The sequence below is a fragment of the Epinephelus fuscoguttatus genome, linkage group LG7 (genome assembly GCF_011397635.1).
Source record: "Epinephelus fuscoguttatus linkage group LG7, E.fuscoguttatus.final_Chr_v1".
NCBI lineage: Eukaryota > Metazoa > Chordata > Actinopteri > Perciformes > Serranidae > Epinephelus > Epinephelus fuscoguttatus.
Genome location: NC_064758.1, coordinates 11,774,680 through 11,795,721, shown reverse-complemented (window position 1 = coordinate 11,795,721; position 21,042 = coordinate 11,774,680). Strand labels below are relative to the sequence as shown.

General features: G+C 40.7%; 1 protein-coding gene across 1 annotated transcript in view; it reads right to left on the bottom strand.

Annotated features, from left to right (window-relative positions):
• The window catches only part of LOC125891449 (plexin-A1-like), a 365,915-nt gene that overhangs the window by 126,291 nt on the left and 218,582 nt on the right, over window positions 1-21,042 (bottom strand). The window contains exon 10 of the mRNA XM_049580754.1: window positions 14,710-14,824. Within this exon, the coding sequence (XP_049436711.1) occupies window positions 14,710-14,824 (115 nt within the window). The remainder of the gene's footprint in view (window positions 1-14,709; window positions 14,825-21,042) is intronic.

The window sequence follows — 21,042 nt, the reverse complement described above, 5'->3', positions numbered from 1 at the left end:
ACAGATTAGTCGACAATGAAAATAATCGTTAGTTGCAGCCCTGTGACATATAACATGTTACATTCCAGTTAAGAGTCACTGAAAGGCCATGAAAGCCACACCATGGCCGTGTCCGAAACCACTCCTTTGTTCACTCATTCTCTGTTCCCTACAGAACTGTATGTTACAATTGCAGACTCTTAGGCCACTAATCATTATCATATTGTGACATCACTGATGGATGTCGAGTCGCACGACAGTAATTTCCTTTCTATAAAATGTGACACATTGGATTATACTATTGTTAGCAAAAAATAGTGTACATACCATGTGTACTGCTTTTCTTCTAGGGTGCTATAGAGCATACATTTACACACTCAGAATTCGGACAGTGAATGTATCGCCCTATGTGGTAAAAAGGGAGTGATTTCTGACACAGCCATTTCAACAATGACACAACCTTAGCTTAGAAAAAAGAAAGAATAAACGACATGGTCAGTGACAAACCTTTAAACTGAATTAAAAGACGTGGTTCAAATCTGCAGAGAGAGTGGTCATTTTAGGTCTAAAACAAATGTAACATGTAGGTTTTCATAACCTTGACAATCATGGATGTTGGATCACAGACATTTAGTTGAGGGTGACATCAACCTGTAAACTTCTATATAATGAAAAACACAGGGTTTTGGATGGGCCAGTTGTACCCCAGGTCATTCTCATTTCCTACAACTCAACCATAGATAACATTCCATGGAGTGCTTTCTTATCCATCCTAACCACCTCTCTCCTTCCCTCTATATGCATCTTCCTAACCTCTCTCATCTGATACTCCCTCCTACCCTCTGCCTTCTACCTGCTCTGCTGTTTATTTAACTGGGATCATGCCTACTGCCATGAACTCCCGCCGGCTACGACGGGCTACTGCATTTTCACATTTCCTCCCCTCCACAGCCTCCTTTCCCTCACGTCCTTCGCTCTCTGTCGACTGCTGTAACATGATGTTATCTGGTTAGATTTTGAGCAGGCCATCAAAACAAACAGAGGCTAGTCAGATGATATGTGGAGGCAGCAGTGTAGCATTTATGAAGTTTAATTATCCTGATGTTTTGGCAACACTGTTTATGAAAGAAAAAGAAGAGTTTATTTATGTTAGAGATGAAAGAGAAAAAAACATGTCATTAACTTAATGCACATCTCGCTCTGGCACACCTTAAATCATCATATTATCTGTTTGCTTTCTTTCTCTCACTTCTAATTACTTTCTATCAGGATGGAGACATCGCTGTTATGGTGATGTCAGAGATGAAGCAAGAGCTCCGATTGGCTGCCGACTGTCGCCCATGGGGCCACCTCACTGAGGCGCTGACAGACTCCGAGTATGATGGATGAGGGAGTCTGTGTGTGTTTGTCTATGTGTGTGTGTGTGTGTGTCGGGGAGGGGGGGGGGGGTCACCACAGTGTAGAGGGTCCCCACGGATTAGCGTTACAGTCCAATGAACCGTTTCAGAAAGGAGGGGGCAAGACCCCATCGACCAGTGCTGTTACCCACACACATACACACACACACAGAAAGAAAGAAAAAGACCTGATATGATGACCACATCTCCCAGGAGAGCAAGAGGAAGAGTCATCTGTTGAGCAATGTCTCGGTTTTAGACGCTAATATAGTTATACCCTTAGAGAATAAATCTAACAGCAAGAAACACACACACGCACTCACACACACACACACACACACACACACACACACCAGAGAATACCACCATAACGTACAATGGGTTATGCTAGTAATCCCAACAGACCTCTCCATTCAATCAACACACAGACAGGCCATGAAGCTGTATCTATATACAGTAGATCTTCTCAAACGTTCTCTCCCATTCAGACACATCTTTTCCTTCTTGTCTGTTTCTCTTACTCTTCATCAACAACTGATTTATTTATCTCTCAATGTCTGTTTTAGAGAAAATGAAGACAGGTAAAAAAAGACAGCTTAATCAACCCTTGCATCATGATATCTAGCTATTTCTGCCATACCCAGAGCACATACTATACAATAAGACACCCTCCCAGTGCACTGATTGTTGTGGATCTCCTAATGTAGAAAACTAAAGAAGAGAGGTCAAACTAAGGCTAGACATAAACTGATATCCATCAGCAAGGCAGTTGGGTTGTGCTATGATACTCTTGTGGGCCTTGCTGGCGCAGAATAATAATGTTTAATATGTGGATTGTGTACGGCTTGCAGACTGGTCGAGTATGTACGTGAGTATGTGTAGTGCTGTTCCTCCTTTCTCAGTCAATGGAGGACCTCTTGACCTTTTCAGCCCTATAACCGAGGCAAATTGAATAAAACATTCTCTGCTCCAGATATTGATTAAATATTGGAGTAACAGATCTCAGCTTGATGTATGTAAGAATTTTATGTGTCTATGCTGGACATCTCGTCAATCCAACACGGCAGCTTCTGAATCTCATTCATTTGTTTAGATATTATGGCACAAGATCACTAATCATCCTGACTTGTACTCACGTTCTCTTATTCCAAACAAAACATAAAACATATCTCTTCCTATGCATTGGAGCATTCTTCTCAGAAATCACACACCGGGGACCCAAGTGTTCATTAATAGCAGGAAACACTCACTGTTCGATCCTAATGTGTTAGTGTACCCAGAGGGGTGGTGTTCAGCAGAAAAGAAGGAGCAAAGTACAGTTAGCATTTACGTGAATGCCTCATATTTTCAGCACTTCTGTTTTCCTATATGAATTACCCTTAACCTGATCCAGGATCATAAAAGATCATTTAGACAAAAGGAGACAATAGTTTTGTTCAGTAGTGTTTAGGGCCACGGTGGCAGCACTGAGCAGCTCTGTTAAAGGAACATGTTTGATTTTCAAGGTCTGCATTGACTTTAAAAGTAATATAACTAATTTTCTGGCCACTCAAGGGCAATGGACAGAACTTTTGAACACTGACAAATCATCACCTTTAAGTTGATAGGGCTATTTGCTTAACTATTTAGGAAAAAACTGCTTATTTACAAATCAAGCAGTTACGGGGCAACTTTATCATTCAGAGTGAGCCAATAATCCAATATTCACTCTCTTTTATCTTTGTTTTTGGTCTCTACCATCTCCTAAGGGAAATATTTGGGTGCTTATCTTAGCTGCTACGTGTTTCCCAGCTAGTCACTATCTGTGTCAGTCTGTTCTTTGGTGTTGAGCAGGTAGTTTACAGTGGGTTTTAAAAGCTTTTTGCCCAAAACATCTTCCTGATGCTTCTAAAAAATGCAAAGGTCCAGGTCTAATCTGTAGTACAATGGATCAGGGCTTGGAAAAATCCAACCTGTGACCTGAGAAGCAGGTTGGGGTGTCTGGCAGAACTTTACCTACTATGAAGGAGCATGGAGAAGGAGAGGAATCTGAAAAAGCTGAAACTCCAGAAACACTTGCAGCATAAATAATGACTCAACTGCCAGATCAACACAGTTCATCTTGTGGCCTTAATTAGAGTCATTATGAAATGCAATACAAGCATTCGAGTAATGCAGGCACAAAGCACGAAAAGGCAAACAAAAATGAAAAACAACCAATCATATACATTTGCACACATCAGCCAAAGGCGTATCTACAAAGGTGGGTTGGATATATGGTCATGTGTAATGTAGTCATGGGAAATGTTTAATGATGGACATGGGTGACACCATTTTGTTCCACAAACTCGAGAAGTGCAACCAAGGGGTGGTACTAATCTTGTACAGAAGGGGATTGAACTTGAAGTGTGCCTACTTGTAGTGTTTTTAAAGTATTCTTGACCAAATAGGCATATTTTGGGTTATGGCCATGGTTAAGGTTAAGATTTGGTCTTGACAGGAAGTTGTTCTCTGTACTACAAGTGTTGCAGGAGTTACCACCTCCTTAAGCCCAACTGCCTGCCACTTAAAACTGAGAAAATGCAAATAAAAATAACAAATTTTCTAATACTATTTGAGCCACGTCTGCATTTGTCCAAGAGTTCAACTCTATGCTGTAGTAAGCGATCAAGCAACGGAAGAGATACTGTGCCTACTGGGAAAAGACCTTAGCTCCATTGACTCTACAGAGCTCTTCATCCCACATGTCTCCATTAGAATAGCACTGCCCTGTGTGCTATCTTTGATGACCAAGTGTGATTGTGTGTCTATCTGGATGCTATCAGGTCTGGATGGTCAAAGAGGAGGATGTAGCTGATAAGCATCAGCTAGTGGATCGATATGAGCCTCTGAAAACACAATCTGTTTGTGAGTGTGTGTATTTCTGAGGGTGACACAGAAGATACATGACAGATAAGGAGAAGCTCTTTAGGATGGTAGGATGGCCTCACTAAATACAGCCCTGTGTTCTCTTTTTTTTTTTTCTTCAGCCCGCAGGATCAAAATTTGATGAATTTTGTTTCATCTTGTGAGCTGAAAATGACACAGTGCTCCCTGTCATGTGGGAGCCAAAAACAGGCTCGCAACCCATTTTAGACCATGACCCAGTGAATAATAAGAGATTTCCGTGACCCACCTAAGAATCAGCCAACCTTTCAAGGTCAGTATAAAAGCCCTTGATAAATTGACTGACTCCCCCATCATCTGCCTTCATGTATTTGGGTTTATTTCCTCCATTAGACTTGTGGGACAAAAGAATGAGTTTCTTGGTCCCAAAGGTTCTAGGTCGAAAAAGTTTAAGCAACACACAACCCACCCGACTCCGCAACAAAAGATATCTCAGTATCTAGTATGCAAATTCACTGGGGCCAAAAACTTTTGAAAGCGATCACTTCTCTTTGCGAGACCTTTTTCATGTTTTATTCTAGATTCGTGACTCATCCCCTGTGCTTCATTTCAACAGGAAAACTTTTCATCTATTTTGCTCAAATGACCCGAGTTCCTCAGTCGTAGTCTCAGGTGGTAGGAGGGCATGCACCCCATTGCACTAGACTAGGAGCTCTTCTGTTCCACAAAAGACACTTTGAACTGTGTTAGAAGCCTTTTGGAGTGTCCACCCACTCTTCGCAGCCCTTTACTACAGGGGATATGGAACGAGGCGGGTGATGTGTTAAAGATAAAACACAGGAAGAATTCACACTGTTATGATCTGAGATTTTGACACTTAAATAAATGTATGAACATAAACAATGCCTTGACTTCATTACAGCTTAATCAAAAGTCACAGAACAATTTGCCACTTTCACCTACTTTTGAAAACTTGAGCAAACTTTGTAGTACCCTCATCATTTTTAATGAAAGCTACTTATTACCTTTTTCTTCACATCTCAAGGGGAACCTACTGTGACAAACCCAAAGGAATTTACACTGCTACTCAGTTTGACTAATAACAAAGCCAAACTAAGAAAACAGTGGAAAATGGAGCCATAACAAAATGAGTTGTCAGGGAATCTCTGAAATGGCGGTTCGCACTTTTTGCCCTTGAATTAAGATTCATGGAACAAAACATATGTGGTAGAACAATGGCCATCCCCCATTTCTTTAGCTGTGTTAGCTGAGTCATGCACTCAAACATGTGTCAACTCCGTCAAGTCAAACTGATTCATATAGCCCAGACTCACACATTTGCTTCAAAGGTCTCTACAATCTGTACAGCATACCACACTCTCTATCCTCAGACCTATCAGATTAAATGTAGCCTGAATGACACAGTCAGTGATTATGACAATGATTATGTGTTGACCTGGCTGCATCTGAGTGCCCTTGGGTGAGATTACTTCTCCAAGACCAAGAATGTGTTTTCATTGCTTGCCTCTAACAGCCTCTAAGACATGTTTGCGACTGTCTGTCAAAGATGAAATCAATATAACCACAGGGCTTGGTATCAAACATGAATACTTTTGGAATTTAGACTAAAATGTATCTACAGCATTATGTAATCAAACCCAAATGCTTTGTCAGGTCTTCTTTACATATAACACAATTTAAGTTGCATCTTTGTCAGTTCTTTACAATTTCATTTTGGCAAAGTCCTTTTTAAGGGAATTGTATTCTTTAAGTACTGCACCAAAAGTCATGATGACAACAGTATTAAAACTCCCAAACAAGACCTGGCCTTATACAACCATGGTTGAAATGGAAGAGAACATAACGTATATCAACACTACAGTGTTTCAGTAGCCTTCACATCACTTAGCACTGTTTAGCCATAAACATATACTTGGACCTTCACTTTCAAGGACAGAAGTGCATTTATTTGCTTCTATACAGGTAGAAGCAACTAGTACCAACATGTAGCAACAAGACTATACCATTATTTAGATTAGAAGGGTACTTAAGTAGTTTAGTATGACGCTTCGAGAAGGTGGGGGGACTCATTGGAGACAGATTTCAAAAAGACTGTTTAAAATTGAAGCAGTAGAAGCTGATATAGTCTGACTTTGTAAGGGTCAGACTCCTAAAACAGTGGTGCCTACATCTTCATCTTCTAACCGCTTCATCCTCTTGAGGGTTGCGGGGGGGGGGGGGGGGGCTGGAGCCTTTCCCAGCTGAGGCAGGGTACACTTTGGACAGGTCACCAGACTATCGCAGGGCTGACACATAGAGACAGACAACCATTCACGCTCACATTCACACCTACGGACAATTTAGAGTTATCAATTAACCTAGTCCCCAATCTGCATGTCTTTGGACTGTGGGAGGAAGCCGGAGCCCGGAGAGAACCCATGCTGACACGCTGACACATGCAAACTCCGCACAGAAGGGCTCCCACACCTGGGATCGAACCGGCAACCCTCTTGCTGTGAGGCGACAGTGCTAACCACCACACCACCGTGCCACCCCTGGTGCCTACATATATAAAGAAATTAGGGCTGCTTAGTTGTGGCAAAACTCATAATCACAGTTATTTTGGTCAACACTGAGATCACAAGTCCTTAACTATTACTTACTTACTGAACTTTAACCCATTCTCTTTTCAACAGTGGGTTTTCTTGACCACAGACATTGCGTTTTGTAAAAAAACATGTCATCTTAAACACTACATTGTAGGCTATTAGTCTCACGTTGTGGTTGGTATTAATTATATAAATGGTTAGAACGTAGTTTTCAAACTACAGGTAGCCTACAGACGGATCTAACAGGATGCTAATACTTGTGTGACTTCTGTGCAGCTTTTAGTCACTGCCCCCTGCTGCTGTCACCTCATCTTGTCTACTGTCCAGCTGAGACACAGTTCATCTTGAATGAACCCATTGTCTAGATTGGACAGTAGATTGTAAATTGTGGGGTGGCCGCCTGGCAGAGATCTGCATTGTACTGAGTGCACTTTTTTAGTTAGAAATAAAGTCACTGAGAGGGTTTGAAAAGTTGCTAAATCATGGAAATTGCCAAGTTGGCAACACTGAGCACACAGTGTAAAGACAAGGGGTGTGCTGGATTTATAACACAAGACAAACAAGGGCACAATTGTGAAATGGAATGTGGCACAACAACCATTTTATATTGATTATCTTGTGTGCATAGTCATTGGCATCCAAAATCGTAATTTAAAAGTAAATCCAATTACCCAGTCACCCAGCCCTAAAAGAAATTCAGTAGAGTCTTTCAACATTCAGTCTGTAGGATTAAGTGGCATCTAGCTGTGAGACTGCAGAACTGAAACTTCTCCCGTAGAAGACCTACTGTGGCCAACGCAAAAACATGAAAATGCGAATGGTCCTATCAAAAGTCAATGTTTAATTTGTCCATTCTGGGCTACTGCAGAAACAAAGGGAAGGGCACCTGCTCCGTATGTAGGTATAAAAGCCTCATTCTGGTAACAAAAACACAATGATTCTTATTTTCAAGTGATTATTAACTAGTAAAAACATAGTTTTGAACATTATACACTATTTCTGCCAATAGATGCCCTTAAACCCTACACACTGGACCTTTAATAGACTTTTAATAGAACAGGCTGAGCTAAGGGCTGCTCCTTGTGACAGATAAATTGAACTTCATGTAATATCTATGAAGTAATATTGATAGAGCGCCCAAAAAAGTAAAGAAAAAAGGACTGGACATCCAATTTAGTCAACCCCCACAACCTTTTCCCTATACATTTAGTCTCTAATGAATGCATTTTAAGGATAAAATCAAATCTCATCCTTTGCTCTACATACAGTTGATAAAGCCTGTTAGCATAGAACAATGGACCAAAGAGCATTGATACCCGAGTTAATTCCCATGTCCCTCCACCTCAGTGCACAATTTAACAGTTTGACGGTCATTAAATTTATCCACTGAGACAGTGTGCACCATCAAAACACTTTCAGAACTAATTCCCCACATATGATTACTCACGCTTTCAGAGCAACAGTGGATTGAAGTTCATTAAGCCTTCAGTGTGGAAGAGAAGTGGGGTCAGAAGAGAGACGACACGAGGAAAGTGTCATTTGGATTGAAAAAGTCATGAGTGATACAAGTCATCAGGGACTGTTCCCACTTAATACTTCTATAATTTCGTCAGGAACTGTTAATGACATAAAAATATCAAATCTGTTCTGCTGCATGTAGCAATGACAGAAGCCTGGAATAAGGCACTGAACAAGGATGTTGTTGAGAATCCTCTGTGACTTGACATTTGAATATTTCCTATTTATGTTCTGCAGACAAAACTACGTTGTGCAACGGCAAGACAAACACACGATGCAATTAGATGGTCCTCAGCCGCAGAGCTTTCAGGAAACAAGAAAGTAGGGCAGATAGCATTAACTAAATGACATGGAATTATTAAGTAGATGCTGAGGCGACACGAAGCACGGGCAGTGTCATGACCCTCAAGTATCCTTTCATCTCCTGAATGGTTAAACATCTCTTGCATCCTCCTCCCACTCCTCCATCCTTCTCCTCCTTTCATCAGCTCACTCGTATGTTGCTCCCTTCAACTCTGATGTCCTTCTCTTATCCTTAATTCCTTTTACTTTGCCCACCTGGTTCCTCCCCCCCTTTTATTTGTCTATCTCCTTCCTTCTTTATCATATCCCCTTCATCTTGTAGTATCTCTACAGTCCTGCTTTTAAAAAAAATAATTTCTGAGTCTTATTTAAGTATGCCAACTGCAATAATATGTTCAATCAATTCTAATTTCATAAAGCTTGTTGACAATTAGCCTTGAGCAATTTGGACAAGTGCAGCGTCCAATCTGCTGTTTTTCTAGAATAATGAGAGAATTAAAATGAGCTTCCTGACACAAACTTAATTAGAGGCATCTTATCGTGACCCCTGACCTTCCTCTGAAGTGAAAACACAGTTAACACATCAAGGCAGGCTCTGGTGATGTGTCTTCCATTTATATCCTGTTAATTTAACTTCAGCTTTATGGATAAAAACTATTTTTAGAAGCATTATCTCAGTGTATTGGATTGATATAGAGTATTATCATATATACTGATTTAAATGTCAGCTATGTATTATTACTGTGGAGCTGAAGGGGTCAGATGTGAGACTCATGAACAAAATTACAGGCTGGCTAAAATGTGTAACCTGCATAATAAAATGCACTATTTTTGCAGAATGCATTTTTTCTTTCTCTCTCTCTTTTTTAAAATATGTGCAGTGAGCACATAGTTTCATAAATGAGGCCCCCGGTTGTTTTAGCAAGCTTGCTTCTTCTCTAACAACTAGGCCACTGCCACACTCCTCCCCTTATGTTTTATTGTAGATGCTCCACCTTTCGCTTCTCATCTCATCTGTCTCTCTCCATTAAACACGCCAACGATCAGAGAGGCATCTGGAGATGCATCTTTAAGCTTTAATACACTTTGAATAATTAACATACACGTGCGTGCGCGCGCACACACACACACACACATGCACGCGCGCGCGTGCGCGCGCAGAGCTGAGTCTTTCAGTGGCAGGCAGCTTACCCCAGCCAGAGAGACCCAAAGGGAGAAGGGACGCTTGCTCTGTGCCAGCCCCAGCCCCTGAGCCTCCGAGCTGGGCGACTCCAGAGCTGTGTACCAGCCTGTGCTCCGGCAACAATGGAAAGACAGATGTAACTCTGACACCCGTAGCCGAGAGACAAAAAGAGAGGGTGTCTGGCTCCAGCTAATTGACTTGTTGAGAGGATGAGGGTGAACAAGAGGAAAGAGCTCACTGGGTTAGAGATCAAAACCGGGAGCCCGTATGGAGATGGCTGGCGAGGTGCATGGCATGCTTTGAGCGGTGATACTGTGGGAATTTGTGTGTAGAAAGCTCTGCTTGCTGAATGCACATGCGTTCCTCCATGCATGCGTTTCCCGCAGCAGCGAGGAGACTTAGATATGACTATTTAACCAACTCACTCATCACGGTGATTCATCCTCTAATTAGCAGCACGAAGGCTAACTCTGATCCACTACCTATATTCACCTTTTGTTCATCTGGAGCTGAACACAGCCTGCTAATGATTATCAATGAGACTAGGCTACAAAGCCACCAGTTCAATCCCCTGTGCAGCAGCAATGCATCATGGACCTACTGTATTTCATTGAATGTAAGGAGGTCAGGCTGCTACGAAAACAGAGAGAGAAAAGAGGAGAGAACTGAAGAAAAAAGAGATAAGGGAAGAAAGGAGGGAGGACTGAAAAGAGGAAGAGGTAAGGTAAAGAAAGAAGGATAGGTATAAGATAGAAGAAAAATGGTAAGGAAAGACAAAAAAGAAAGGCAAAGAAGGGTGGAAGGTGGCAAAAGAAAGAAAGAAAGAAAGAAAGAAAGAAAGAAAGAAAGAAAGAAAGACAAAGATGACAGTGAGGCAGAGATTGTGAGTTGCAGTTTCACATATTGAAAAGGTCAGAGCCTCGATGGTTAAATAAACTGTTTCAGAGCGGTTGATGCAGAACAAGCACTGGCTCATAATGAACGCTTCTTTTGACAGATTCAGATGACTTCACTCAGTCTTAATGAATACATCAGGCTTAAATAAATACACACTAGAAGCTACACTTTTTTTGGAACACGAATAAAGAAAGAAATAAATGACTGCTGGTATAAAAATTGACACTACACAAGACCTCAGTAGTCTCTGTGCCAAATTTCAGGATTGGAGGTCAGGAGGTTGGGATGGTGGATGGACTGGGAGCACTTCCGACTTTCATGTAGGAGTCCATAATCCACAATAGCTTTTTTTTTTTTCACTCTCATAGCAGCAAAAACTTTTGAATCAGATTAATCCACAGTAAAAGTTGCAAATCAAACTTCTGAAATCATGACAAGTTAAACTAAAAAAGACTTCTCAAACATGTGTTCCGCAACGCAGAATACATTTTGGCATTTTATGTTTCAGCAAACTACAGCCTACTACATACTGTATATGAAGCGTACAAATAGAATGTATCTGTGCCTTGCAGAAATGTACAATGCCAACATTTTCTTTTGGTGATTGGGTTGATGTTCTTTTGCAGCATAAGAATATGCTTCTCACAGCTATGATACTTCCAGCAATAGGTGAAGGCAATACTAGCATATCATCAATAACCAGAAGCTCAGGCCATGACCAATGACAAAACTGTTGAAGCATTTTACATGCACAAAAAAGAGAAGAAGAAAAAAAGTTACTTCCTGTCAAAGCTCCCTTCTGGGGTTGCTTTTTGGCAGCCATTTTGTGTCTCTGCTGTCAATCATGAACACATTAATTCATGTGTGGGACATGAAATTTCCTGAGTGAAAAGCGATCCCATGCAAAATGAATAAACGACTTAATTAACAAGCGAGCGAGTTTGCAATCAATGAATGCATAAGCAGGCGAGCCTGTAGACAGGAAAATTAACGCAAACAAACTCTTTTTCTTTGACTTCTTCTGTTGGTTTTTTATTGTCTTATTTTTCCTATTTCCTTAAATCTGAATGAAGTCATTTGAACCAACCCTCGGGCCCAGCGTCGGCCCAGTTGGCTCTACCAGCCCCAATGCTGGGATTCATCGGAGCAGAGCAAATTTGTTTGTCTCTGTGTTTGTCTGTCCTGGTGTTTGTTTCTCTCATTGTTTGTGTTTATACACATTTCTGTTCATGGCCATCTCAAGTGTTTCTCCGACTCTGGCAATTTTCTGCCTGGTCGCCCCTAATGTGCCTCTCTGTTTATCTGCTGTCACAACACAGCTGATTTATATCTATTTGCATATCCAGGAAGTGACATCAGATGATTACATTTATTTGAAAAGGGCAAAAACATATACATCAGTGGTTATCTATTAACACCATGAAGAGAGAGTGTATTTTGTTTTTTTGTGATGTACCTGCAGCACAGATTCACAGATGCTATGAGTTTTATCAGATATGAAGTGAAGTCAGCCTCAAGAAATATGACAAATGCCTTTGGGAAGACAACCAGTGTAGTGTGAATTCAATCACTTTGGCAACCTACTGCTAATGACACAGGGGGAAACTTTTTCAGGCAGCGGAGATGGGCAATATCGCTTTCAGCAGGGGCTACGAACTGGCAAATTGGAACAAAATCAAGGCTAGAGGAGATAAATGTGTGATGACAAAACTAATGCTGTTGGCTCAAGTACTCATATGCATTGCTTCAAAAAATGTTACCTGCTCAATGACAGGGGGAGAACATTCGGATACATCAAAACAACATGTATCCATCACACAGCTGTCTCTTCACTCTCTGCTGTTTTAATAATAATAATAATACTCCATGTAAGGAGGTGGTGATGGCACTGGTATGAGTGTGTGTGTGTGTGTGTGTGTGTGTGTGTGTGTGTGTGTGTGTGTGTGTGTCTGTGTGTGTCTATCAAAATTCAGCAAAACCCCCCTGACATTCAAAGTGTCTTGATAACCATGGCAACGCCTGCACCAAAAAGACAGAGTACATCAGAAGACAAAATAGAAAGAAAAAAAGGGGTTGAATTGGTGTGGTTCTCCAAACAAGATGAGGATGGATGTCAGCCTGGTGTGTTAGACATTACATGTGATGACAGGGTGTGTGTGGAGTCAAGTGGTATCCCCCTCGACCCGCACACACAAACACACACACAAAATGCCTTAAAATTGCTGTCTGATTTGTACACTTTAACAGACGTCATGACACACACACCGCACATTCTTGTCATATTTGTCAGACAACCATACACATGAACACAAGCAATGTCTTAAAGGGACAGTTCGCCCCAAAATAAAAAATACATGTTTTTCCATTTACCTGCAGTGCTATTTATCAGTATAGATTGTTTTGGTGTGAGTTGTGAGTGCTGGAGATATACCAGTATAATGGAGCTAGATGGCACTCGGCTTGTGGTGCTCAAAGTCCCAACAAAACACATTTGAAAAACTCAACAGCAATGTCTTTCCAGAAATCATGACCTGGTTACTCAAGATAATCAACAGACCTCCGGTTGAGCAGTTTCATGTAGGAACTGTTTTTTTCTACCAAACTGCACCTGACAACTGTATCACTGGGCAGAAGGAAGCGTGCATCTACTCATGGATGAAGAGCCTCATGCTTGTGACAGTGCGAGATGAAAAAAATAATGGCTTCCTCCTCAGCTGCGCTGTAATATGGCCAGCCCAGTGGTGCTAGGTGAGCTAGCAGTAGATGCACAGTTCCTGCTGCCCAGCGATATGGCTAGTGGGTTAAGTTTGGTAAAGAGAAAACAGTTCCTACATAAATTTGTTTTTTAGGTTTGATCACCACAAGCCGAGTGCCATCTAGTTCCATTATATTGTAGAGAAGGCAGACATGTCTACAGCCAATATCTCGAACACTAAGCAACTCACACCAAAACAATCTAGACTGATAAACAGCACTACAGGTGATATATGTGGTTTTGATTTTGGGGTGAACTGTCCCTTTAAGCAAAGACAATAAAGTTTACATAAAATAGTTACAAATGCATGAATATATACACACACATACAAATAGAATATGCAAACAGATAGGCACCCACATATAAACATATGCATACAGACACACTTAGACGCACATATTCATAAACACGCCTCCTTCATGCCCACCCCCACTGTGGACTTTCAATTGTCTGTTTTTTTCCCTGTTATATCCTTTCATGTTTTTTGGATAGAAAGAAAGAGTATGTGAAAGAAAGAGAGAGGTGAAAAGAGAGCAAGCAACAATAGGCTGAGTGACAGAGGAGCAAGAGGGACAACCTGAATATGTATCAAACACACAAAACTTTCCTCTGCTAGGATAAAATAAGATTTGTGGTCTGACTGCACAGGCGAGAACAGAGGAATGAGAGATAAAGAAAGAAATAGAGACAAAGAAGTGAGGGTGGTTGGGTGTTAAGTGCGACTTTCTGAAGTTCACTCCATGTTTGACAGTGTGACTTCCTGTGTTTGCATGACAGACAGTGAGAATTAGCGACTTAGATGGAGACAGAGGGACTGTGAAAGCGAGTCGGCTCGTGGATAGATGAGGGTTTTCATGCAAATATAACATTTGGGATGGTAGCGCGCGCTGCCATTTGCATACTCATTCACCCCGACTTGTTTATAAGTGAATAAATCCAGCGCTGCTTGGAGTACAACAGCTGCTGCTGGGCCACTCACAGCAGCACTCATTCATACACGCACATACACACACTCAAATGGCATACAGGTCCCAGCTGCACCCTTGGAATTACTATGCCACTATATCATACTTGTGTGTGCATGTGCATAGGTACTTGTAAATGTGTTTGTGTGTTGCTTGGCATGTCTGGGCTTCTGAATCTTTGTGTGCAAGTGTTTGTGAGAGTGTTTAACTACACGTGGATGTTTGTGCGTCACCTCACCTCTGAGGTGTTGACTCGTCCCTCCTGGAAGGAGCAGTCGCTGGCGTCCTGCGTGCACATGTGGCGATATTTGCACCAGTGACAGGGGAAGTTTCCATTAACACAGGATAGGCACCTAGAGCGAGGGAGAATGTGAGGAGGAGAAAAAGCAAGTTTGATTAATGATTTTGAAGCAATTAACACCAAAATTGTTTAAATATAATCTGCAATTTTCCTCTTTTTCTCTTGATGAGTTCACACTTCCATTTGTCTTTGTTTAGTGAGCCATTGCAGCTACAGTGTACAGCTGCTGATGCAAAAACGTCCGATACAGAAATGTTAAACTAGAAGTCTGTGTTAGCAAGTGTGTCAACAAGACAGCTCTGACAAGTTTTTTTTTTTTATTTTTCAACTGTAAAATGTCCTGCTTAACATGGACCTCAGTTAAAAAAAGAAAACTAACAGATCCTTATCTAGACTGTTTGTTAACAAAAATAAATAATAAACTATGCATATTATACATGACATGCTTTGATCTGTAATAAAAGTTATCAGTCGCATTTGTGTATTCTAAAACAGGTTAACAAAACAGGTCTTGCAGATATCCTTATTCCCCCACATGCATAAAATGTCATAACACAAAATACATATTTCACAGTAGGGCTGTCAAAATTGCTCAAAAATGACGTTCGAATATTCCTTCTAAAAATAACTCATAGGTTCGAACCATTCGAATATTTTTTTTTCCGCATTATGTCCACAAGAGGGCAAACTAATACAGGGAAACATACTTGTATATGAAACATAACTACCTGTAGGTATTTTTATTTCAACATAAACGTCTTTGAAAACATTTACATACCTACACATTAAAACACATAAAACAATTATCTATAACATTACGTTATAAACAACCGTGGACCTCTCGCTCGCCCCCCCTCTCTGACCCGTGACCACACCGCCCGTGGAAGCACTGCGAATAGCCTCGAAGCACCGGACCGTGACCGGCTTGCACCCTGCAGCGATCGTTTCAGCGTCTGGTCCATTTTCTGAGCGAGCCGCGAGCGAATGTGTCAAGCCAGGTGACGGAGACAACAGCTGGGAGCAGAACCGCTTGTCGACCAGCGTGGAGAAATGCACGTCTGATGCCAACGCCCACTTGCAAAGAGGACAGCTGCGGTGGTGTTTTTTTTTTTCCCCCACAATCGAATACAAATTTTCACATTTGAAGGTCCATTTTTTTTTTCAAATTCGAATTTAAATTCGAATTTAGAATATTCATTGACAGCCCTATTTCACACACATATTTATCTAAGGAAATCAGTTTCCTAAATTCTGCTGAGTAAACATAATTCTTCAGTTAAGTCAGACTAACTTGGTTTCCTTAAGTTGCGAACACTTAGAAAGAACAAGTTAACCCTCACTTGTCTTTTTTAAGTTGCAACAACTTCGCACAATATATTTACTTGATGTTTTTGAGGGAGGGGAACTTTAAAAGCTTCCTTGTTTTTGTCCGATCAACTTGTCAGATTTTACAGTGTGTTTTGGTTTATGTAAAACAAACAAGCAAACAAAAGCACTATTTGCCATTTTATCAAACAGCTAAACATTGCTAGCAGTATCGGCCTCAAAGATCCAGTATCAGTCAGGCTATGAAAGAAACAACAAAAATGACATTTGAAAAAATAATTCAGTTTTGCAATTAAGATTTTTTAAAACACAAAAAGGGGGCAACATTTATATCTCATCCTCCACTCTTACTTTGTTATTGTTGTTTGTTAGTTTTGGTCTTCTTGAGCCTCCATAAGTCAGTTTACTTCTCAAAACAAATGAGTAAATACATTTCCTCAACGCAGCATGAAGCTGCATCAGAAAACATTTATGTATTGGACATTTTCATTTTTAATGTCAATCATATTTTATCATTTTATCTGAAAACAACTTAAAAGGAAATTAAATGTGGTAAAACATTTACAAGACAAACGGGCATTATCAATTTTGTTAAAAATGCAAAAAACTAATGCAAATTTGTCAATTCTACTGATGATCATTTCTAAATTGCTCATTATAATTAGCATTAAAAAGCACACTGATGGAAACCCAGCTACTGCGACTTGAACTGATAATAGATTAGGTATAATACGCTCACAGAGAGCTGCTGCAAGGTGAAAAACAGAAACACTGGAAACACGGGTGAAAAGAAAACCTTCAACGGAGGATGCGTATCACACAATGACAGGCCCAGCATGGACATGCATCAACACATTCGCACAGCATCAAATGGTCACGGCCTAATTTCCAGAAATCACGTTGGAATGACGAGTGTAACCGCAGCCTTGTGCATTAAGACTTTATTCCAGCTGTCAGCGAAGGCCAGGGCGGACGCTGAACGCAGCCATAAGAGAGCAGGAGAGAATCCTTGGCGATCCACTCCTCCCTTCTTATTCTCCATGCTTGGAGGCTTACAGTGAACTAAGCTGGCAGACCAAGATAAGCCTGTTTTTATATAACACTTGTTTTTTTTCTCTTCTTCTTCTTCTTCAGAGTTGAGGAAGCAAAATGAATGTATGCACATTCAAACATGGATTACCACACAAAAACAAGGCTATCATGGCAACCAGGGGAAAAAAGCAGTGCAAGGGAAGTTTGTACAAGAACACAAAGGATTTACTTTACACTTAATATGAGTTAAATAGAGAAGTTAAATCAAAAGTTGCTTAATTTAGCAATGCTCGTTTTTATGATGTTACAGTAAAAAATAATTTGTGGCAGTGCGGCATTCTTTTCTAAATTCACCCGTCAACTTGTTTTGTAGGAACATTTGTTTTGTTCAAAGTCTCAGCTTGATCATATTTTCCTCATGTATTTATATATGACCACTGATATATTTATATCAGTGCTGTATTAAATCACACTCTGCTTTCTGTCAATCACTGACAGAATACACAGGAAGTCTCCGCTTCCAATTTTTTTGTCACTTCCAGCTGAGAAACCACTCAATGCTGGGCTGTGCAGTTTGCTGCAAAATGATGAAAACAACTTAAAAATTAAATAAACAATAATTACAGAGACTGACAGAAGTTGACGTTCAGTAACTCTAAAAAAAACTCCTGACATTCTCTTTCAACTAGAACGAGTCCTGGCTTTATAGTCTTTACACCACTTCTGAACTAAATTTCACTTAAATGGCTGAAGAACAGCGAGCTCTAATTACATGTTACGTCAGTCCTCTCTCCCGTATGCTGTCACTCTACTCAATCAGGCCTCCTACAAATCAGCCCCCACACACACACACCCACGGTCGCTACTTGCCAACTCACATCCACCCGAGGAGCTGACTGGGAACCTGTGGGGTCCTTTGTTTGTATCCATCATTTGGTTATCACTCACCGGATTTATTTTCACACTGCATCCCATGTTAATGTTGCACTTTGACTGCAGCTAAATTCTACTGAAGGTCTTCTGTAGCTAATATTTGCTGACATTTTGGCAAATACGCTTATTCCCTGTCTTGCTGAGAGTTAAATGAGAAGACTGGTGCCACTGTATATGTAGTAAATATGAAGCTATAGTAAGCAGGCTGCTAGCTTAGTTTTGCAGAAAGACCGGACGCAGGGGAAAAACTGCTTTCAAAGGTAAACAAAACAAAACAAAACACTATCAGCACATCTCACCAAGCTCACCAGCTAACACTTTAGATCGCATATTAAGGCAACTTGATGATAATGCTAGCGTTTGACTTTGCCTTAGAGTAGTACTGCCCCCAAGAGACCAAAAATATACTCACGTCTAAAGCTGCATGATATTTTTTTGTTATGGGTAAGCGGATGGATGTAAAAAATAATGGCTGGAGCTACTGTGACGTCACCCAGTGGTTTGTGGGCTGCTGTTCTGAAGCCTTGAGTTTGGCATTTCTGTCGTTGCTAACTTGGTTTGTTTGTTTTTTTGTGTTTTTTTTAAGACAAAAGTGACCATGAAGGTTGGATCTGACTGAGAAGCAGAAGACACTATTGGCAGACATCCTGTTCAAAGTGGCCTGCCCTTAATTATGCGTAAATTTAAGCTTTAATAAAATGTAAATAAGTTAGTAATATAAAAAGGGGGGAAAAAGGGGAAATTATCTAATTATTATCTATTATCTGGTTTTTGAACCAGGCTGTAAACATGTTTATTTCTGCTCTAAAGTTGGGCATTTTAACATGGAACATAATCCCCATAGATCCCCCATGTTAAAATGTCCAACGTTAGAGCACAAATTAGCATGTTTACAGCCTGGTACAGAAAGAGTTTAAGTCTTGATTTTACCAAAAGGTGTCTACAGGCTACAAAAAGTTAAGCTAAAGACTTTACAAGACCTTTTAAATACCAGTTTAAATGAAATTAAATACTGAACTTGTGATAGAAATAAACACCAAAAGTGGATAGTAGAGGGTGTGGCCATTTTGGATGACCAGCTAATAACCCTCTTGTGTAAACATGGTCACCTCGGCTCATTTCTGGCTCCAAAAATCCAAGATGCTAATAGCCAAAATGTCAAATCCATGGCTTCAGAACGGGAGTCCACAAGTCCGTGGGTGAGGTCTATCATCTTCATACAGTCTATGGTTACAATAATTAAATTAGCCTTAGTGAAGATGTTAAAATAATAGCTATGCTGAGCACATTTGTATACTGCACAATGCCTAAATCCATACAGTCATGCAGAGATAGTTTGAAATTCATTTCACAGTATTGCCTTAAAATCGCATTCATGTTGGTACCTTCTCGCTGACAGATACAACACACCAGGGATTCGTTCTATACTGTCTATACTATCTGTTCTGTTCTTATCAGTTGGTATCTGGCTTTTCATTAGAAGAGAGCGGTTTATTCTTTGAAAGAGCCCCACCTATAGAAATGCAAACTTGTTTTAACTGTAAAGTCAAAGGAAAAATAAGTCACAATACCACCAATACCTATCACTACTTGACTGACAAGTGATCTCTGACAAGTCTAGTGCAAAAGCACGGCAGTAATGAGCCACCACAGGGGTTTAAAACCGGGTCCTCCAAACTGAAGGACAATTGCTCGGCTCACAATGCCACCCTGCCGCCAGAAAGACCGACTTTAAATTGGATTTCAGTCTAATCCTCGTTCTGTCTTTGTCCCTCTGTCCTTGGTTTATTCAGATTTTAGAGGGTTAACTCCTAAATCGCCTATACTGGAGTGACAGAGTGATAGGGGCTTCATATAGCCAGCGATAAGCTAGTGGGACTAGACTGAACTGCAGTGTGAGGTTTATAATCAATGCCAGTGGATTTCCATGGGGAGAGGGGTGGACTAAGGTTATGCTAACAGTCTGATGTTTGTTAGCAGAGCTGGTGAGCCAGTTCCTCCTCACTATTAACCCCAGGGTTTATCGATTTCTTGTTGCAGGGACGTGTGCCCACACATTCACAGCTGTGTGAATGCACACTCTTGACCGCAATAACACACACCCACGGACTGAGACACGCCTATACACACAGGCTGTCCACCATGTTGACATCGTAGCATTCCTCTGGGTCACCTGGGCAGTGGAGACTTGTCCTACAGTAGAGCTGTCAATGCCTGGACTTGGGTAAGTGGCTGCGCTGCTGCAATGTAGTCAATAAAATCCCCTGCTATTTAACAAGGCCTAGCAACAGAGCCGGGTCAAACGCCTTTTCATCTTCTCCGTGCCTTTGTTCTGGCGAGGCCGGATCGATGGAACAAAGCTGTTGATATGCGAGCAATAGCCCCGCACAAACGTATATGAAAGTGCTTATTTAATTCTGGTCAATGTGGATAGAGTCGCAGATAAAGCTGCAATTGTTTCCTAATCAGAAGGTTAGGCTTATATCTAAAGCTCGCAAAACCATGACAACATGTGCTGATTCAAATGATGGCCAGCAACACATTTTGAGGCATAAAGCTTTAAAGGAAAACTTCACCCACAAAATGACCATTTGTAAAGCAATTACTCACTGCGTGTTAAATTTGTGAAGAAAACATTGTTTTACTCACATGGCTCCACAGTGAATGGAGAATCCAAAAAAGGCAAAGATTACTCATTAATTGAAGTAACCATGGTCCGCATTTAATAACAGAAAACTATATCAACATGTTTTAAATTGTGACGTCTTAGCGCAAATACATGTGCGTGAAGTATTGAGCATAGAACTGGATAAAATGATACATGGACTATACTGTACGATTTGTTTGAGGGTTTGTAATCCAATGTTTTGATATAGTTTTGCTGTTGTTAAATGCAGACCAAGACTATGTCAACTCATAAAGGAAAGGAAAGGAAAGGAAAGGAAAGGTAAGGTAAGGCAAGGTAAAACATTAATGTCC